A 15,696-nucleotide genomic window follows, 5' to 3' on the forward strand; every position below is an offset into this window, starting at 1 on the left:
GCATTCACCTGCCATCACCAGAGCCCCTTCCGTGCAGGTGGTTTACACAAGACTTAACTCTTCATCAGGAGGTAAATCTTGCTTATTTGGACTTAGGGCCTGCCTCCCAGGTACCCTGTGTTGAATTAAAATAGATAAATCATATAAATTGGTGCTTAACATATATTTTCAGAGTTTAAACCCGTCAGAAAAATATATAAGTTGTATCAAAAAAAAATCACCAGCTGGTTTGCAGTGTGTTCTTATTTAGCGTGCTATTTTAAATTATTCTAGAATCAAACATTCTGATGAGCCCAGCTAATGATTAGGTTTCCATTTGTAACTGACATCATCCAGTGAAAAGCTGGATGAGAAAGCTGGCTAAGAAATCCGTCTAGGCCTCCTTGGTTTGCATCACCCTGACTCTCCCTAGAACCGGAACACCAGGTTGTGTGTGTGACTGGTGACCGCTCCATCCTGACACCAGACCCTCTCTCTCTGCCCCCTGTAGGTATATGGTGCAGTGGCCTGGAGCACGGATACTGCGTCGCCAGGAGCTGGATGCCTTCCTGGCTCAGGCGCTGTCCCCCAAACTCTATGAGCCTGATCAGCTGCAGGAGCTCAAGGTAATCTGCAAACCTCATTCTTTGTTTTGGGAGGTCTTGTTTCGGAGTCATGGCTCATCGAGCAGTCACTCAGTGCACTAAACTAGTAATACTAATGACGTGAACTTGAGAGCCTTCAGGGCAAAAGGGATTTCCTTCCCGGTTATAGAAACAGTCAAGTCTACTTTTGTGCGATAAAGATTTTTCCCTTGTTTACCAGTGGGTGTTTATTCTTGTTTTTCACATCAGGAAGTAAACTTGCCTTTTATTTCAGGTGGGGATCCCAAACCCTGGGAGGGCTTAGTCCTAAGAATTTACTAACATCTGGCCAGGATTCTTTTTCTTATTTCGTTCTATTATTCCTAAATACAACATTCGTTTTCTCTAAAAAAAAAAAAAAAGTAGTCTTTGCCCTCCTGGTATTATAAATCCCTTGTAAAAAACCACTTGAAGAACAATGTTATGTCATCATTCCTGTGCCCTTTTAGTCAGCATTTAACATCGTATTGCTTTTAATTTTCCCTTCTAGTATTCTTTTTTTCCTTTGATTGTTTTGGCAGTATTAGTTTTGTCCATTTTGTCACCTGATTTTTTGGTGTGCTTATCTTTTCAGTGCACTTTTATTGGTCACTGTGTTCATGTGGCTGCACTTGCTTTCTAATGTCTACACTAAATTTTAGAAAGTTCAAGACTTCAAAGTTAGCTAAATTAGTGGATCCGCCTTTTCTTTTTAATGTGCAGGGTTTTGGTTTTTTCTTTGCCATTGGTTTGATTTTTTTTGTTGTGGTTTGTGTTTTTTGTTTGTTTGTTTTTTTTTTTTTACAAAATTTAATTTGTAATCAAGTAATCTCTTTTGACAAAATTGCCTTCACTTTTAGATCTTTTTACCATTCTCTATGAAGGCGTTCTTTCCCTGCAGAAGAGTTTGAGGCTCATGTGATGGGTTTTCAGTATTCTGCTGTTGGGGCGCAATAAATCTGTGGTTGCCCCTAAATTATGGAGTTAAATTCAGTAATCCAGTGTTGACCCTCAACTGTGTGGAGCCCATGTCATTTGTGATCACCTTAGGCTTCTGATGACTTTGAAACAAGCTAAACTAAAGACAGCCAAACTTAGGAGAGTCTATCTCAAATTATATTCTTTACTTTGTAGTTTAAACTTTTCTGTTAGACAGACATTTTTTTTTTTTAATGGTTTTGAATTTAAGTTTTCGTTCTAGATTGTTTGGCCGGGTGTCCCCTGAGAGGCTGGTACTAAGTGCAGGCTCTGCGTCCTGTATCCCAGAGTGTGGTGCCATCACCACCATCTTCATCAGCAGACTGTGCTCAGGGGTGTTGTAAATACTTTTACTAGAGTGTGGTGCCATCCCTCTACCTCTACTTCCTGTTTCTCTTATTTAGATTATTACATCAGTATTGACATCCCAGTTCTGAAAATCAGACCGCCAGGTATCAGGTATGCCCACCAAGCCTTATTCACCATCAACTTGCTTTTACTCAAAGTTCATCTTCTCCCATATCCTTTTCATTTTTGGATCAACACATAGGATATAACTTTTGAACGACAGTCACACTCTAAGCTTTCATTTTGGTTCTTTTGAGGTCTTAGTGCTTTCATGATTTTCTCCTGATTCTTCATCTAAAGCCAGGCATTTCTAGAGCTGTGTTTAGAAAGACCCATTTTATGTGCAGTTACTTCAAGCCCACCACTATCCCTTTGGGTCTTGCTGGTCTGGAGGTCTATGTTCCTTTCACCAAGGACAGCCTGCATCATTAGTGCTTCATTCACGAGCACCATAAATTCTGAAAGAGCTGAAAGGGAAAATAACAGCATTCATTGGGGGGAGATATAGTTGGGGTGTTTTGTTTTGCTTTGTTTTTTAAGATCAGTGATCCTCTCAGTTATCAGATTGAGAACTAATCATTTAAATGAACACAAATCCTTATGCAGAGACTGAGAGTCCCAAAATTCAGTGATAGAAAAGTAAATTTCAAAATTGCTTTTTCACTTAACCATTCAAGTTGTTTTGCTATTTCAAAAGCAGTGACAATGCTTTTCTATAAAACACCATTTTCCTGCTTAGGATATAGTCAACTCTTGATTTTTGTTATTGTTTTAGAGGCCATTATCCAGTTTGTGGATTGCCCAGATCCTGTTTTTCTTCTCCCATTTTTGCCCATCATGTGCTTTGAGAATAAAGAGGAGAAGAGAAAAGACCTAATTTTGACAGTTTGCCCTCTTGATGGCTATTCTGATGGGAGGCTTGGGAAAAGATGTTGAAATCATTGGTTTAAATGAATTTGCAAGAGTTTCATCTTGTCCATTCTCTGTCCTCCCGCCACAACCCTGAACAATTGAGTGTTCTGTGTGGCTCAGTGATTGACAGCCCTCACTTTTTCCCTGTTATTTTTTTTTTTTTTTTTGGCACTTCTTCTAGGTTACCAGCACAAACATAAAGACTAAGGTAAAATCAGCACTGATGCTGTATTTGAAGGAGGGTGGGTAAAGGATGAAGAGAAAGATTTTTGTACAGTTTTAATATTTATCCAGTTTCTTTCTCCCTTGCTCTTGACATCCCTATAATTGCCTTAAATTCTTTTAACAGTTTCACATGCCAAGTGCAGAATTAAAAGATGGAAAATGAAGAGCTTTAAAGACAGTATTAGGGACGTGCAGCATGTCTGTGATACCTGTAAGAATTGTTGTGCATATAGGTAAATATGCCAAATCAAAGTAAGAGTCTGTTGCCCAGTAATTAGAAGTTGGACAAAGTAAACCTCACTGGAATTTGGTTCTTCAACTAATTGGCTGGAGATACGTTCCATATTTGTGTTTCCTATAAGATCAGAAAATCTTGTCAGTATTTTTCTAGTTGAGGAACTTTGAATAATGGTGAATATTTTATCTTCTGTGGTATAAGAGAATGAGGTTAAAATGTGAATATCACAGCCATTTCTGTGATCAAGGGTTCAAATTTTGGTGCTATCAGTTATCAGTTTTGTGACCTTGAGCTCTCTGTGACTCAGTTTCTCCATCTCTGAAATGGAGTTCTAACAGAAGTATCACACATACAGTTGTTGAGATGCTAATGAAATAATATATGAAAAAATACTTAGTGTGGTATCTGATACATATTTATTAAGTGCCCCATAAATATTAGATAGTGTTATATGTATAATTAACATGTAGGGAATGAAATATAAAGTGCCATGTAAAATAATTAAAATTAAAAAAAATTTTTTGAATAAAGTGAATCCACACAGCAATTGAGATTTTATTCACTTTATTTAGACAATTTCTAAGAATTTTCCTCTATTAAATTAACAGTAGTTGCTATTTCTAAAACTAATTGACTTGAAAATCATTTTTTAAACCCATAAAAACAGAGTTCATCAAGTAATGATAAGGTCGTTTAAAATACATACATGTGTGTGGATAAGGTAGATGTAGCCATCCCTGCCATCAGCTTAATGGGAAGTTACTTGTTTTAACTCTGGTGCTTCTGTGTTTCAGCTCTTATTTCTTAGCCTCAGCACTCAGATGGCCATCTGCCAGAGTGGTTTTGAGCCCTGTTAGTTAACTAAGGCCTGAGGGTGGGTCTGACCAGCACCGCCAGTCACTAAGAAATGACAGTAGGATTGAATTTCCCCAGAAAGACGCTGCTGGCACTGTGTTTTCTTCAGAGCAGCATCAGCACCATCGTTCCCCCCTCCCTCAGCCTTCACCAGGCCCTCTCTCCCCTGGCCTCGAAGACTGTGGACTGGCTAGAGGCCTTGTTACCATCGTCCCTGCAGAGAGGCCAGGAGATGGGTGCTGCACGGGCAGCCCCCAGGCTTAGGCTGGCATCACTGCTGTGAGTGACACTTTCCCACAGCGTCAGTGTTTAGGAAGGAGAAACTCTCTCTTTCTGCCTCGAGACTCAGAAGAAAGGAATTTCCACTTCCTTTCTGCGGTGCAGAGAGAGGCAGAGTCAGTGGGGATCTAAGTAAGTTAGGTGACTTTTTTTTTTTCCATTTTGCGCCCGCCCCGTTTTCTGCTCATAGATGTAAAAATTCATCTATCATCCCGAACCCACCTGCCCTCAACTGAATATGCTTATTAGTTACTCTTTCCAGCACTACACTGGAGAAGCAGAAGCCAGCAGGCGTGGGCTGGGAGGGGTGGACAGACTTCTCCAGATTCAGGAAGTTCTTCACTACATTGACTTCAAGTTTTGTTTTTTGTGTTTTGTTGGTTTTTTTTTTTAAGTTGAAAAATATGGTGTTAGCTGATAATGGGGGATGTTGACACTGACAGCACGAAGCGTCAGATAATCATAAATTCATTAGTATTTGTCACTGGAGTCATCTTTTTTCTCTTTAATGAAAAGCTAGTTTACCTGCCACAATTATGCATTGCTTAATTTGGTACTCATGAAGACTGCATTCTCAAGATACCACCATCTTAGAAAATAAGCATGCATGGTGGGAAGACAGAAACCAGGACAGTTAAAACTCGGTCCTGGATAATCCACAAACTAGGTCCTTCACAGATAATCAAGAGTTGACTGTATTTGTCTTGTGCATTATCTTGTGCATTAGCTGCTAGAAGAAAGGGGAAGGCTCACAGCCCCCAATGACTTGAGGGAAAAGAACCCAGAAATGCAAGTCTCTAGATTCTGATAGTCTGCATGGTTCAGATACAGTGTTTTTGCTGTTGTGTTCTTTCATTTATAAGCTATCCATTTCTCCTAAAACATTTTGACAGTCTCATTAATAAGTTGCTATCTAAAACATTAACATATAAAATAATGTAGACATAAAATATAAGCGTTAGAATGAAATTACACCAAGTAATTTCTTTCCAAATAATTTTTTTAAGATAACTACTTTAAAAATGCAGAATCTTAATACAATATTCCTTTTTACCACATTTCTGTTAATATAGTACCAGTGTTTAGAATCTACAGTATAAAATTTTATTTCATAAATGAATTGTGGGCTTCTTAACTGCTAAGGAGACCATGAATGATTTGTCACTTTGTCATGTGTCCACCTTAAATACAGTATTGCTTTACACTTGTATAGCTCTTTACAAATTCCAAATTGAAATATTTCAGTATGTTTATAAAATAGCTTCTTAAACTTAAATTTGTTAAATAACATAAAAAGTCTTTCTGTTCAGATAGGTCAGTGTTAAGTCACTGTAAGATAGTGATAGGGCTACTTAGGGGGCATTTGGTTGAGGGGTGTCCTTATGACCCATGGAGAGTTATAGTCAGACATTGCAAGAATTGGACGCTGTAGTACTCTTACTCCATAGAAATAATTCTTTTCCATTTAAAGATTGAGAACCTCGACCCCCGAGGCATTCAGCTGTCAGCTCTCTTCATGAGTGGCGTGGACATGGCCCTGTTTGCAAACGACGCATGTGGCCAGCCAGTACCCTGGGAACACTGCTGTCCTTGGATGTATTTTGATGGGAAGCTCTTCCAGTCCAAACTCCTCAAAGCAAGCCGGGAAAAGACCCCACTCATCGACCTCTGTGATGGTCAGGTCAGTTGCAGGAAAGCAGGCTGGGTGGGGCAGGGAGGAGCGGGTGGCCACTTCTAACCAGAATGAAATAATGCTCACTAGCTAATCTGTTGTCTTTCCTACTGAATTTGTAAGGAGCCCATGCAAGAAGAATTTAATTTAGATTGAGCCCAGCCCAGCGTGTAACTCAGTATCAGTTCAGTGCCCACATGAGCTGAACCCAGGACATACACTTGGTTCTCATTATTCATAGTAATTGTACTGTATGAATTCTCCTTGAACACTGAATTAGCAAATACTGAATCTTTGCACTTAGGGGAAATACAGGGTTAGGGTCCTGCAAGCCTTCCATTGCATCATCTTCATCAGTCAGTCAATAAGACAGTAACCTTGATGCATATATATTGTTTTGAACTTATGACTGACAGCGTTATAACTTAGCTTCAACAAAACTCATTTAACTAACACACGCATTTTCTCTGTACGGCACATCACAGCCTGGCACTTGGGAACATTAGCCAATACCCAGCACTGTGCTTTTCTAACAGCAAAATCATTCACAAAAACACAGAACCTGGGGCACTAAGGAGACAGTGGCAGGACACATGTTTGCAGGAGAAAAGCTGGAACGTGAAGGCAGTGCTGTGCGTGCTTTAACCTTAGGTGGCCACTCAAGCGTTATTGCACTCAGTGAATGTCTTCAGATGACTATGAAAAATGCTAGGAGTATTGATTTTGAGTTTATAAATAAATTTTAGCAAGTGGCTGAGTTTGCAGATGTGGAACTCAAGAATAGTTAGGATTGAGTGTACTTTTTAAAGTTCTAATTTAAAAATAAAGTGAAGTAGGTCATCAGGTTATCTTGTCCCTTTGTACAAAAGAAGCTCACATATGCTGCAAGCTTTTTGCTTTTTAACCTTAGACTACAAAACATGTATTCTTCCACATGCCACTTAAGTTAAGCTCAGTTTAAAGACAAATTTACAGAGTAAGCAGATTTTCAGGTTCTCTGACTAAAGATTGGTTGCTGGTATAGCGACTTAGCACATACATATTTATGTATTTATTAACAAAAGACACTCTGTTTTTTCACATTATAATTTGACATACACAAGTTGTATTGTTCACATTTGTGCAGGCTACCTCACTGGTAGCCCCATTTACAGGTCAATTGGTCTATTGTCCCTTTCTCTATTAAAGAGCTCCGTGCATCCCTTAAGAAGCATCTGCTACTCTTTGCCTCAGTTCCTTTTCTGTAAAGTGAATGTTTGACCTAAAATTAAATTGATAGGAAAGTAAATTTTAAAGATGTGAACTAGGCATCATCTACTCCCTGGTGCATGAGTGGAAGGAAGGCTGTAAGCATGACCTGTCTGGACTTAGTCATTGATTTTGAGAACCAAATTTATTTTTCAGTTAATAAATTTTATTGTAAATGGTTCTTGTTTTATAAGATTAAGATTATGAGATGAAGTATCTTTTTTTTTTTTTTTTTTTGGCATTTTTTTTTGTGTGTGGTCAGGTTTGCATTCTGTGGCCTTCCCTGGTGGCTCAGTGGTAAAGAATCCGCCTGACAATGCAGGAGACATGGGAGATACAGGTTCGATCTCTGGGTCAGGAAGATCCTCTGGAGAAGGAAATGGCAAGCCACTCCAGTTACTCTTGCCTGAAAAATCCCATGCACAGAGGAGCCTGGTGGGCCACAGTCCATGTGTCAGACAGGACTTACGACTATACTACAACAACAACAACGTTGCATTCTGTAAAAAGTGTCATTGAGCAGATTGTGGTTGTGTTATTTATGGGTAAATAAGCACAGCAGAGGAGCCTAGCGGGCTACAGTCCATGATGTCACAAAGAGTAGGACATGACTAAGTGGTTAACACACATGTAGGCATAGCATAGTGGTCAGCATGTCTTATTTCTTTCCTGTTCATTCCAATTCAATTGAATTGAATTTGTGAATGAAGTTTTCACATGCCAGTCCTTGACTTCCAGGCCGAGCAAGCTGCCAAGGTAGAAAAGATGCGACAAAGCATCCTGGAAGGGCTGAACTTCTCCCGGCAGAGCCACCCACTCCCCTTCCCACCGCCAGCGGCGCTGCCTTTCTACCCCACCTCTGTGTACCCACGGCACTTCGGGCCCGTTCCCCCGGCCCAGGGCCGAGGGCGGGGCTTTGCAGGTGAGTGTGTCCACCACAGTAGGTAGGGACTTCCTAGTGTGGGGAGACAGACACATACAACATGCAGGCCTTCTCAGTGAGCTGTATCCTGCTGTGTTGAGACCTTGTAAATAATTCTCAGCCTTAGTTATGAAGTTTGCAGCAACAGCTCTTCACATTAGAAAGGGACAAACTTGATCCTGGAAGAGATTACGAATGGGAAAGGGAGTGGGAGCTATAGAAGCTATTGCAGAGATATGATTTTAAAATTGGTCAGTGTAGCCAAAAACTCTGCTGACATTTGTGGTTTAAGATTTTCTCATGTTGTGGGGTCAGCGGAACTCTCCTCCACTAAGGCCGCCTCCCAAGCCTGTGGCAGAGCCCATAGCAATAGTGTTTGGTCTCCAGAGGCTCCTCCAAGAGCAGGCAAGGTGACATTTCTGTGTTGCTGGTGAGAAGAAGGGTCAGGAGGCTCTTCCCTGGCAGCTGATGGTATAAGAACAACTGAAGGACATGGGGGTCTCTCTGCCTGAAAGCCCACGGGTGGCTTTCCCTGAGCCCAGTTCCTCATGGCTTCTCCCATCTCTCTCCACCCGGGTCCCACAGGAGTCTGTGGCTTTGGAGGCCCCTATGGGGAAACTGTAGCGACAGGCGCTTACCGTGCCTTCCGAGTGGCGACAGCAACAGGACACTGTGGAGCCTTCTCAGGCAGTGACAGCAGCAGGACTAGCAAGTCACAGGGCGGTAATTATGCCACACCTCCTCCTAGAGCTTTTGTCCACCAGCAGCTTCCCGCTCCTTCTGGCTCTTCTACCTCCTTGTCTGTCCTGACTCCAGCACCAAGTCCTTTCTGATAGGCCCCTACTCTGGTATTTGCCGCTGCTCATCTGCCAGCCTCTGCCTGCCCCCAGGTCTCTGCGGCAGCTTTGCTCTGACCCATCTCTGTCTTCCAGCGGGACCAGTGTGTCCACACACAGCCCTTCTGTGCACCCGCCTCCTAGTCATTGCCTCCTATGATAGAACAGGTTGCCCATTCATTCCCAGGGATGGTTTTTTTTCTTTTGTGTTCTTTAACAGCCCTCTCTCAGTAAAGAGGATCATGGTTGTATAGAAGAGTCTAAGGGCACTGTACAGTTTTTGGCATAAAAGAATTTTTCATAGTTTGTTTCAGAGAAATATTAGTAAAGAAAAATCTAATAAAATAGTCTGGTTTAAATTTCCATTGCTTCTCTTCTCATTCATGTTAGGCTTGTGAGGGTGAGAAAAAGTCTTAACATTGAGTTTTCAAATATTATCTTGTGATTTCGCTGTACTTTGAAGCCCATGACTTGTAACTTTGTCATAAATGCCACATTTTGGGACTGCAAATCTAAACCTGTCAAGTCTGTGTTACAGGATTACTCAAATACAGTTTTGAAGAACTTTTAGGATAGGCAAGCCTTTCTTGATCAGAAATATTTTTCCAGTTGAGTTACTTGGGTTCTTATAGAAGCTACTAGAGACATCTTTTGTAACAGTAATAGTCTTATGGATGAATGCTGCCCTCTCTCTGTAGCTGTAGAAGCCACTTTTCTTCCACTGGACTTGCATGCCCTCTCCTGCCTCCCCTTAGTTCTCCTGGCTCTCCAGGGTGCTTTCCTCCTGTTACTGCGCATCACACAATGCACAGTAACGTGTGTTCTCTGCTTTACAATCAGCTTCAGCTTTTTGCAACCCTTGCCTGGAAACTCATGCTGGCCTGCAGTTGTGATAAAATACTGTTGCGGGGGTGGGGAGGAGTCCTGACTGTGAACATTGCTCTATCAGAAGCGGTTTAGTGTGAAATGACAGTAGGAACGTGCTTCCTAACTTCTACCAATTTGTGTCTGGAATTCAGGTCTCCACTGTCCAGTATAGTAGCCACTGGCCACATGTGGCTTTCGAGCACTTGAACTGTGGCTCATCCAGACTGAGCTGTGTCCTAAGAGCACATCTAATTTTACAGACTTAACATAGAAAGAAAGAATGCAAAGTATCTCATTAGTAGTTTTTTATCTTGATTACATGTTATTTTGGGTATATTGGGTTAAATAAAATATATGTTATTAATATTTACTTCATGTGTTTTTACTTTTTTAATTTGGCTACTAGAAAATATAAGACTTATTTGTAGGTTTTGTTGGACAGCGCTACCTGTCTGTTAATGGTCATGGCTAACACCAGGATGATGGAGAATTTATTATAATCCTTTCCATCTCCCAGAAAAGAAGATACTTGAGATTCTGTTTTGTTTTGTTTTTATCAGAAATTTTGGTTATCAGTTAATTGTCTAAGCATTTTCTTAGGTAAGTTAGAAAACTTTGGAATATTCAGACTACCAGTAATTAATAGAAGTTAGTGAATACAAAGAATATTTGTAACCCTGCCTAAAGAAATTATCATTTAATAACACAATAAAACTTAATAGGCTAGCTTTACTGATTAATTTCTGTAATGTTTGGTTAAGGTAGTAAAGTCTAAGTACTCAAAGAGGAAAACATTTGAATTTGCAGATTTCTATCTTGATAATGTAGAAGGTGTGCCATATATACCCAGTACTTTACTCGATCTGTTTCTACCTAACAGCAGTACTCATTTTTAAGTCATAACTTAATTTCAGTTGTGATTTCTTCCAATAGCCAACACAGTTGTCTTACTTTCAGATATATTTTTAATGACAAATTAAAATCAAACTGTGTGCAAAGATAATTCACATAATAAACGAGAAGTTTTTGCAAAGGAAGAGAAAGGGCTTCATATGAAATAGAAACCACCTTTGAAAGGAAATGCTTGCTTGTTTCTCTTTGCTATTTCTGTGATTGTCAAGATTTTTTCATCTACTTTTGTGCAGGAATCCAACCTATACCTTCTCAGGGAGGGAAGCTAGAAATAGCTGGCACCGTGGTTGGCCACTGGGCTGGGAGCAGACGGGGCCGAGGAGGCCGTGGGCCTTTCCCCCTGCAGGTAGTTTCTGTTGGAGGACCAGCAAGAGGGTGAGTTCTGAACAATGAAAATGTATTTGTATAAATAAAACCAACCTCTTACTTGTTACTTTAATTATAAGCTTACTAGTAACATCTTTATATCATTAAATATATTCTTAGTGGTTATGTGGGGTTCCATTACATACAACATTATGTAATTATTTACACCATTGTTAAATAATTATCCAGAAATTACAGTCTGTGCTTCCTATAGCATAGACCAGACAGCTTTATCCGTTTGATATTATTTTAAATGTTATCTTGGACAGATACCAGTCTGTTTGCTTTTGTTCTCTTTGATGTGTTTAGGCGTCCAAGAGGAGTTATTTCCACGCCAGTGATCCGAACATTTGGAAGAGGTGGAAGGTACTATGGCAGAGGCTATAAAAACCAGGGTGTGATTCAGGTAATAACACAGCGTAGTGCTGGTGCCAACTCACTTCTGGGCGCTGCTCTCCCCGGCAGCCTCGGTGCCCCTGATCAGGGAGGAGGGGACGTCAGAAGGTTTCTGTAGCTGCTGAGCTTCTAGCCCAGTAGTGGCACATGGTGGCTTTCAAATGTACCTTCCCTCAAACCCAGACTGTTTCAGCATCGTTTGGGGTAAAGAGTGTGAGCTCATGTTCGCGTGCTGTACCTGGGAATTTAGCTGAGAATAATCCAGAAACTGTTAATGCTATCTATATTATAAACCATTATTTAGGTAAATCACATCTAGGATTTAAAAAGAAGTTGTGACTTTGTAAGTGCTAGAACAGTGCATCTTCTTTTCCTCCTGCACCATCTTGACTAGTTCTTCCATGAAAGGATCAGCTCATGAGAAGATAAAGTCATATGTCTGTCTTCATGAAAGAGCTAGAACTTTCTTCCGCTTTGGATACTCCATTTTAGGACCTGGATTCTGATGGCTTTCCCCTTGAGAATGATGTTTTTAAAAGACCAATCAACCCTAACACTGTATTACGTTGTCTCATTTATTGAATTATGGCTTTAATCAAAGTACACAATTTTTCCTCATAGCATCCTTATAAACATTAAGAGGAGTACACTTGTGTGACTCATTAATTAATAATCTTAATTTGGAAATAAAGTTGGCCAAGAGAAAATAAAACTTCTGCCTTTGCCAGGTGATCTTAGCATCTTGATAGCTTCTGTTTTGATGAAATACATCAAATAAGTCAAGTACAGAAACAGTCTCTTGCCTGAAAACAGGTCCAGGCAACCCCTGTTTGCCATGCAGCATCCAGCAAGGGGGAGGTCCTCAGCTCATTCCGGCTCCCCTGTAGTCCCACCCTGACCGTCCTTAGCCTTCATCAAAATGCTCTTTTGAAAAAAAAAAAAAAATGCTCTTTTGAGCCAGAGGTACTCCCAGTCTCTCAGCAGGTTTATGAGAAGGAGGAGAACGAACTTTCTTCTCCAGCCTGGAGCGTGTCCTGTAAAATGCCTCTGGGTTTTCATTACAGTCATCCTTGGTGGGTACAAGGGCCTTTCCTGAGCTAGTAGTGGGAAATATGTATCCCTGTATTGCTTAAGCACTTTTATTTTCATTATAAAACCTAGATACCAAAGAAACCACACACATGTATATCAAAATGTAGTTTAATGAGATATAAGGCAAATAGCCATGTAGCCATCACCTATGTGATGAATAACATTTTCCCAGCTCTTTCCAAGAGCCTCACAGGCCCAGTCACAACACTAACCTCCTGCCTCCCTCTGCACAACATAACCACAACCCTGGAGTTTTGCACTCACTAATTTCTCCCTTGTCACTTTCTGGTTTATTATCACTCATATGTGCCTTCCTAAGCACTTGCTGACCCACTCATGTTCTTGCCTGGAGAATCTTAGGGACGGGGGAGCCTGGTGGGCTGCCGTCTATGGGGTCGGCACAGAGTCAGACATGCCTGAAGCGACTTAGCAGCAGCAGCAGCAGACACTTGTTGAATTGTATTCGTTTTCTTTAGTTTGCTATGTCGTCTAAGCCTCTCTGAGTCAACAGGTTTCCCTCTCTCCCTTTTTCCTTCATTTATCAACTGAAAGACAACTCAGGCTATTTTACCTTCAGAATCCTGGCTTTTGCTGAGTGCACACTCACGGTGCTGTTCCTTGTGTGACTAACCTTTCTTGCCCACTAGTAGCTGGATCTGGATGCTTCATTGTACTTGGGTTTGTCCCTGTGGCAAGACTGCAGCGGAGTCATGTGCTTTCCTGTCTGCTTATCTTTTTTTATGTGTCAGAACCTCTTGGTCTATTCATATATTGCAGATTGCAAAATGAAGATACTCTCGTTCCATCATTTGTTTTTCTTTATTGGGATATTTTTATAAAGAGATGCTTCCCATCGCTTTCTATTTGGTGCCTCAGGGTTACAGCCCTTTGGGAAAACTATAGATCAACACACGGTTCTGTAGCTCAACTCACCTGTCCTTGGCCCCTGGGACCCTTTGCTGTGACCTCTAGTCTTCAGTAGCTTCTTATCTGGTGTATCACCCAGCCCAGCAAACCAGTGACAGTCATTTCTCTTTGTTTCTTGGTTTCTTCAGTGAGAAACAGCATTTCAAGACCACAGTAAGAGCACTCCTTGATGGACATAAGCCGCCATAGTGTCAGTCACTGTTCCTAGTGTTCTGTGTACATAGACACACACAGTCCTATTTCTTTATGTATATAAACACACACACAAACGATATGCTTTTTATTACATTTTTTAAAGGTAGGATTCTGTTGAATTCACACTGATGTTTCCAGTTTAAACTGAAGACTGTGAGGCTTTTATTTAGTCTCATCTCTGTTACATCTGTATGTTCTTTCTTCTAGACCAAGTCACCATTTCTGGGCTTTTCCTATGAACAGACCTAGAGGGAAAAGGTGTACCCATGCACGCTCATGTATAATGCACATGCAAACATATATACATGTAATCTGCTGTTCCCCCTCCCACCCCAATTAAATTGACTTCTAATTCAAATTCAGAATTTCAGGAATTTGACTTAAAGTTTACTACTTATGTCAGTATGTCGTTTCTTCCCTCCCGAGAATCTTGGTTCCTAAGAACCCAGAGAATGATTAAATTAGAACATCCCATAACTCATCATTTATTTCATCCCACATTGCATACACAATCTGTTGCTGCTGCTGCTAAGTCACTTCAGTAGTGTCCAACCCTGTGCGACCCCATGGACTGCAGCCCACCAGGTTCCTCCATCCATGGGGTTTTCCAGACAAGAGTACTGGAGTGGGGTGCCATTGCCTTCTCCTACACAGTCTGTTAGGAATAGCTAATACTTCCATCACCAGCACAATCACAGGAAACAATTAAAGTGTTGGTATGTTTCCCCCATTTCCCCCCACCATTCTCACATTTTAAAAAATAGCTCTGCTACTACTGTCTGCATTGTCCAAGGTACATTATCCTTTCAGCTACATTTGTCCAGGGTCTGTAGATAACTATGTCCTGTGTCCCATACGCCTTGAGGCTGCTGGTCCATTTTGTCCCTCTGAGGCTCTTTTCTTTCGCGAGTTCCTAGGGAGGACTTAGGATAACAGTATTTAATTTGGAAGTAGTTTATTTCCCCAATAATTAGAAATATTGGTTCACATCTTCTCAAGAGACTTTTACACATGTTATATGATTTTCTTCTGTCATAAAGCTTTGCTTTATGACTAATAAAGACTAATAATAATTGAATTGTCTTTCCCTTTGAAGTTTTGACCTAAATGCCTAAATTGTTTTCTGCCCCCCTTCCCCTCACAACCCGTTTTCATTTTTTCACTGAAGTTCAGTGACATGCCCTGCTGCTGGTCGTTCTTGGGTCATTGCACTCAGTATGCAATACTTTCTTTCCAAGCGCAATTTCAAATTTTATGTCAGAAAATTTTGTTGAATTACTTGTTTTTCATTTAGTTCTTTTGCTTTGGTTTCTTTTCATCTCTGGTGCTCTGTCTTCAGTGTTTGGCATACTCTGGATTCCTTTTTGTCTCAAGATGTGACTCATGCACTACGCAGTTCACCTGTTTAAAGTGTACAATTCAGTGTATTCTCAAGGTCATAGAGCAATCACCCCTAATTCCAGAACACTTATCACCCTGAAAGAAACCCTTCACTCATGAACAGTCACACCCTACCCTCAAACTCTGATGATCTGCTTTCTGTCTAGACTTGCCCTCTGTACATACCATGTAAATGCACCTGTTGTACCCCAAACCGGGGCTTCATTCTCTATTATTGCTGAGTGATGCCCCACTGTCTAGATAATACTACATTTTGTTCACTTGTTCATCAGTTGATGAATGTTTAGATTATTTCCACTTTTTTGCTATTATGAATAATGTTGCTGTGAACACATATATACAGGTTTTGGTTTTTTTCCCCCAAGTTTTAATGAGATATAATTGACAATATTATATCAGTTTCATTTATACATCATAATGATTTG

At 40.6% G+C, this 15,696-nt stretch overlaps 1 protein-coding gene across 2 annotated transcripts in view; it reads left to right on the plus strand.

Annotated features, from left to right (window-relative positions):
* FAM120A (family with sequence similarity 120 member A) overlaps positions 1-15,696 on the plus strand; it is a 115,793-nt gene that overhangs the window by 96,180 nt on the left and 3,917 nt on the right. For both annotated transcript variants that reach the window (XM_065901533.1, XM_065901534.1), the window contains exons 12-17: positions 491-605; positions 5,909-6,118; positions 8,096-8,279; positions 8,865-9,002; positions 11,128-11,269; positions 11,570-11,666. In XM_065901533.1, coding sequence (XP_065757605.1) covers positions 491-605; positions 5,909-6,118; positions 8,096-8,279; positions 8,865-9,002; positions 11,128-11,269; positions 11,570-11,666 — 886 coding nt within the window. The remainder of the gene's footprint in view (positions 1-490; positions 606-5,908; positions 6,119-8,095; positions 8,280-8,864; positions 9,003-11,127; positions 11,270-11,569; positions 11,667-15,696) is intronic.

The sequence above is a fragment of the Muntiacus reevesi genome, chromosome 10 (assembly GCF_963930625.1).
Source record: "Muntiacus reevesi chromosome 10, mMunRee1.1, whole genome shotgun sequence".
NCBI classification, from domain to species: domain Eukaryota; kingdom Metazoa; phylum Chordata; class Mammalia; order Artiodactyla; family Cervidae; genus Muntiacus; species Muntiacus reevesi.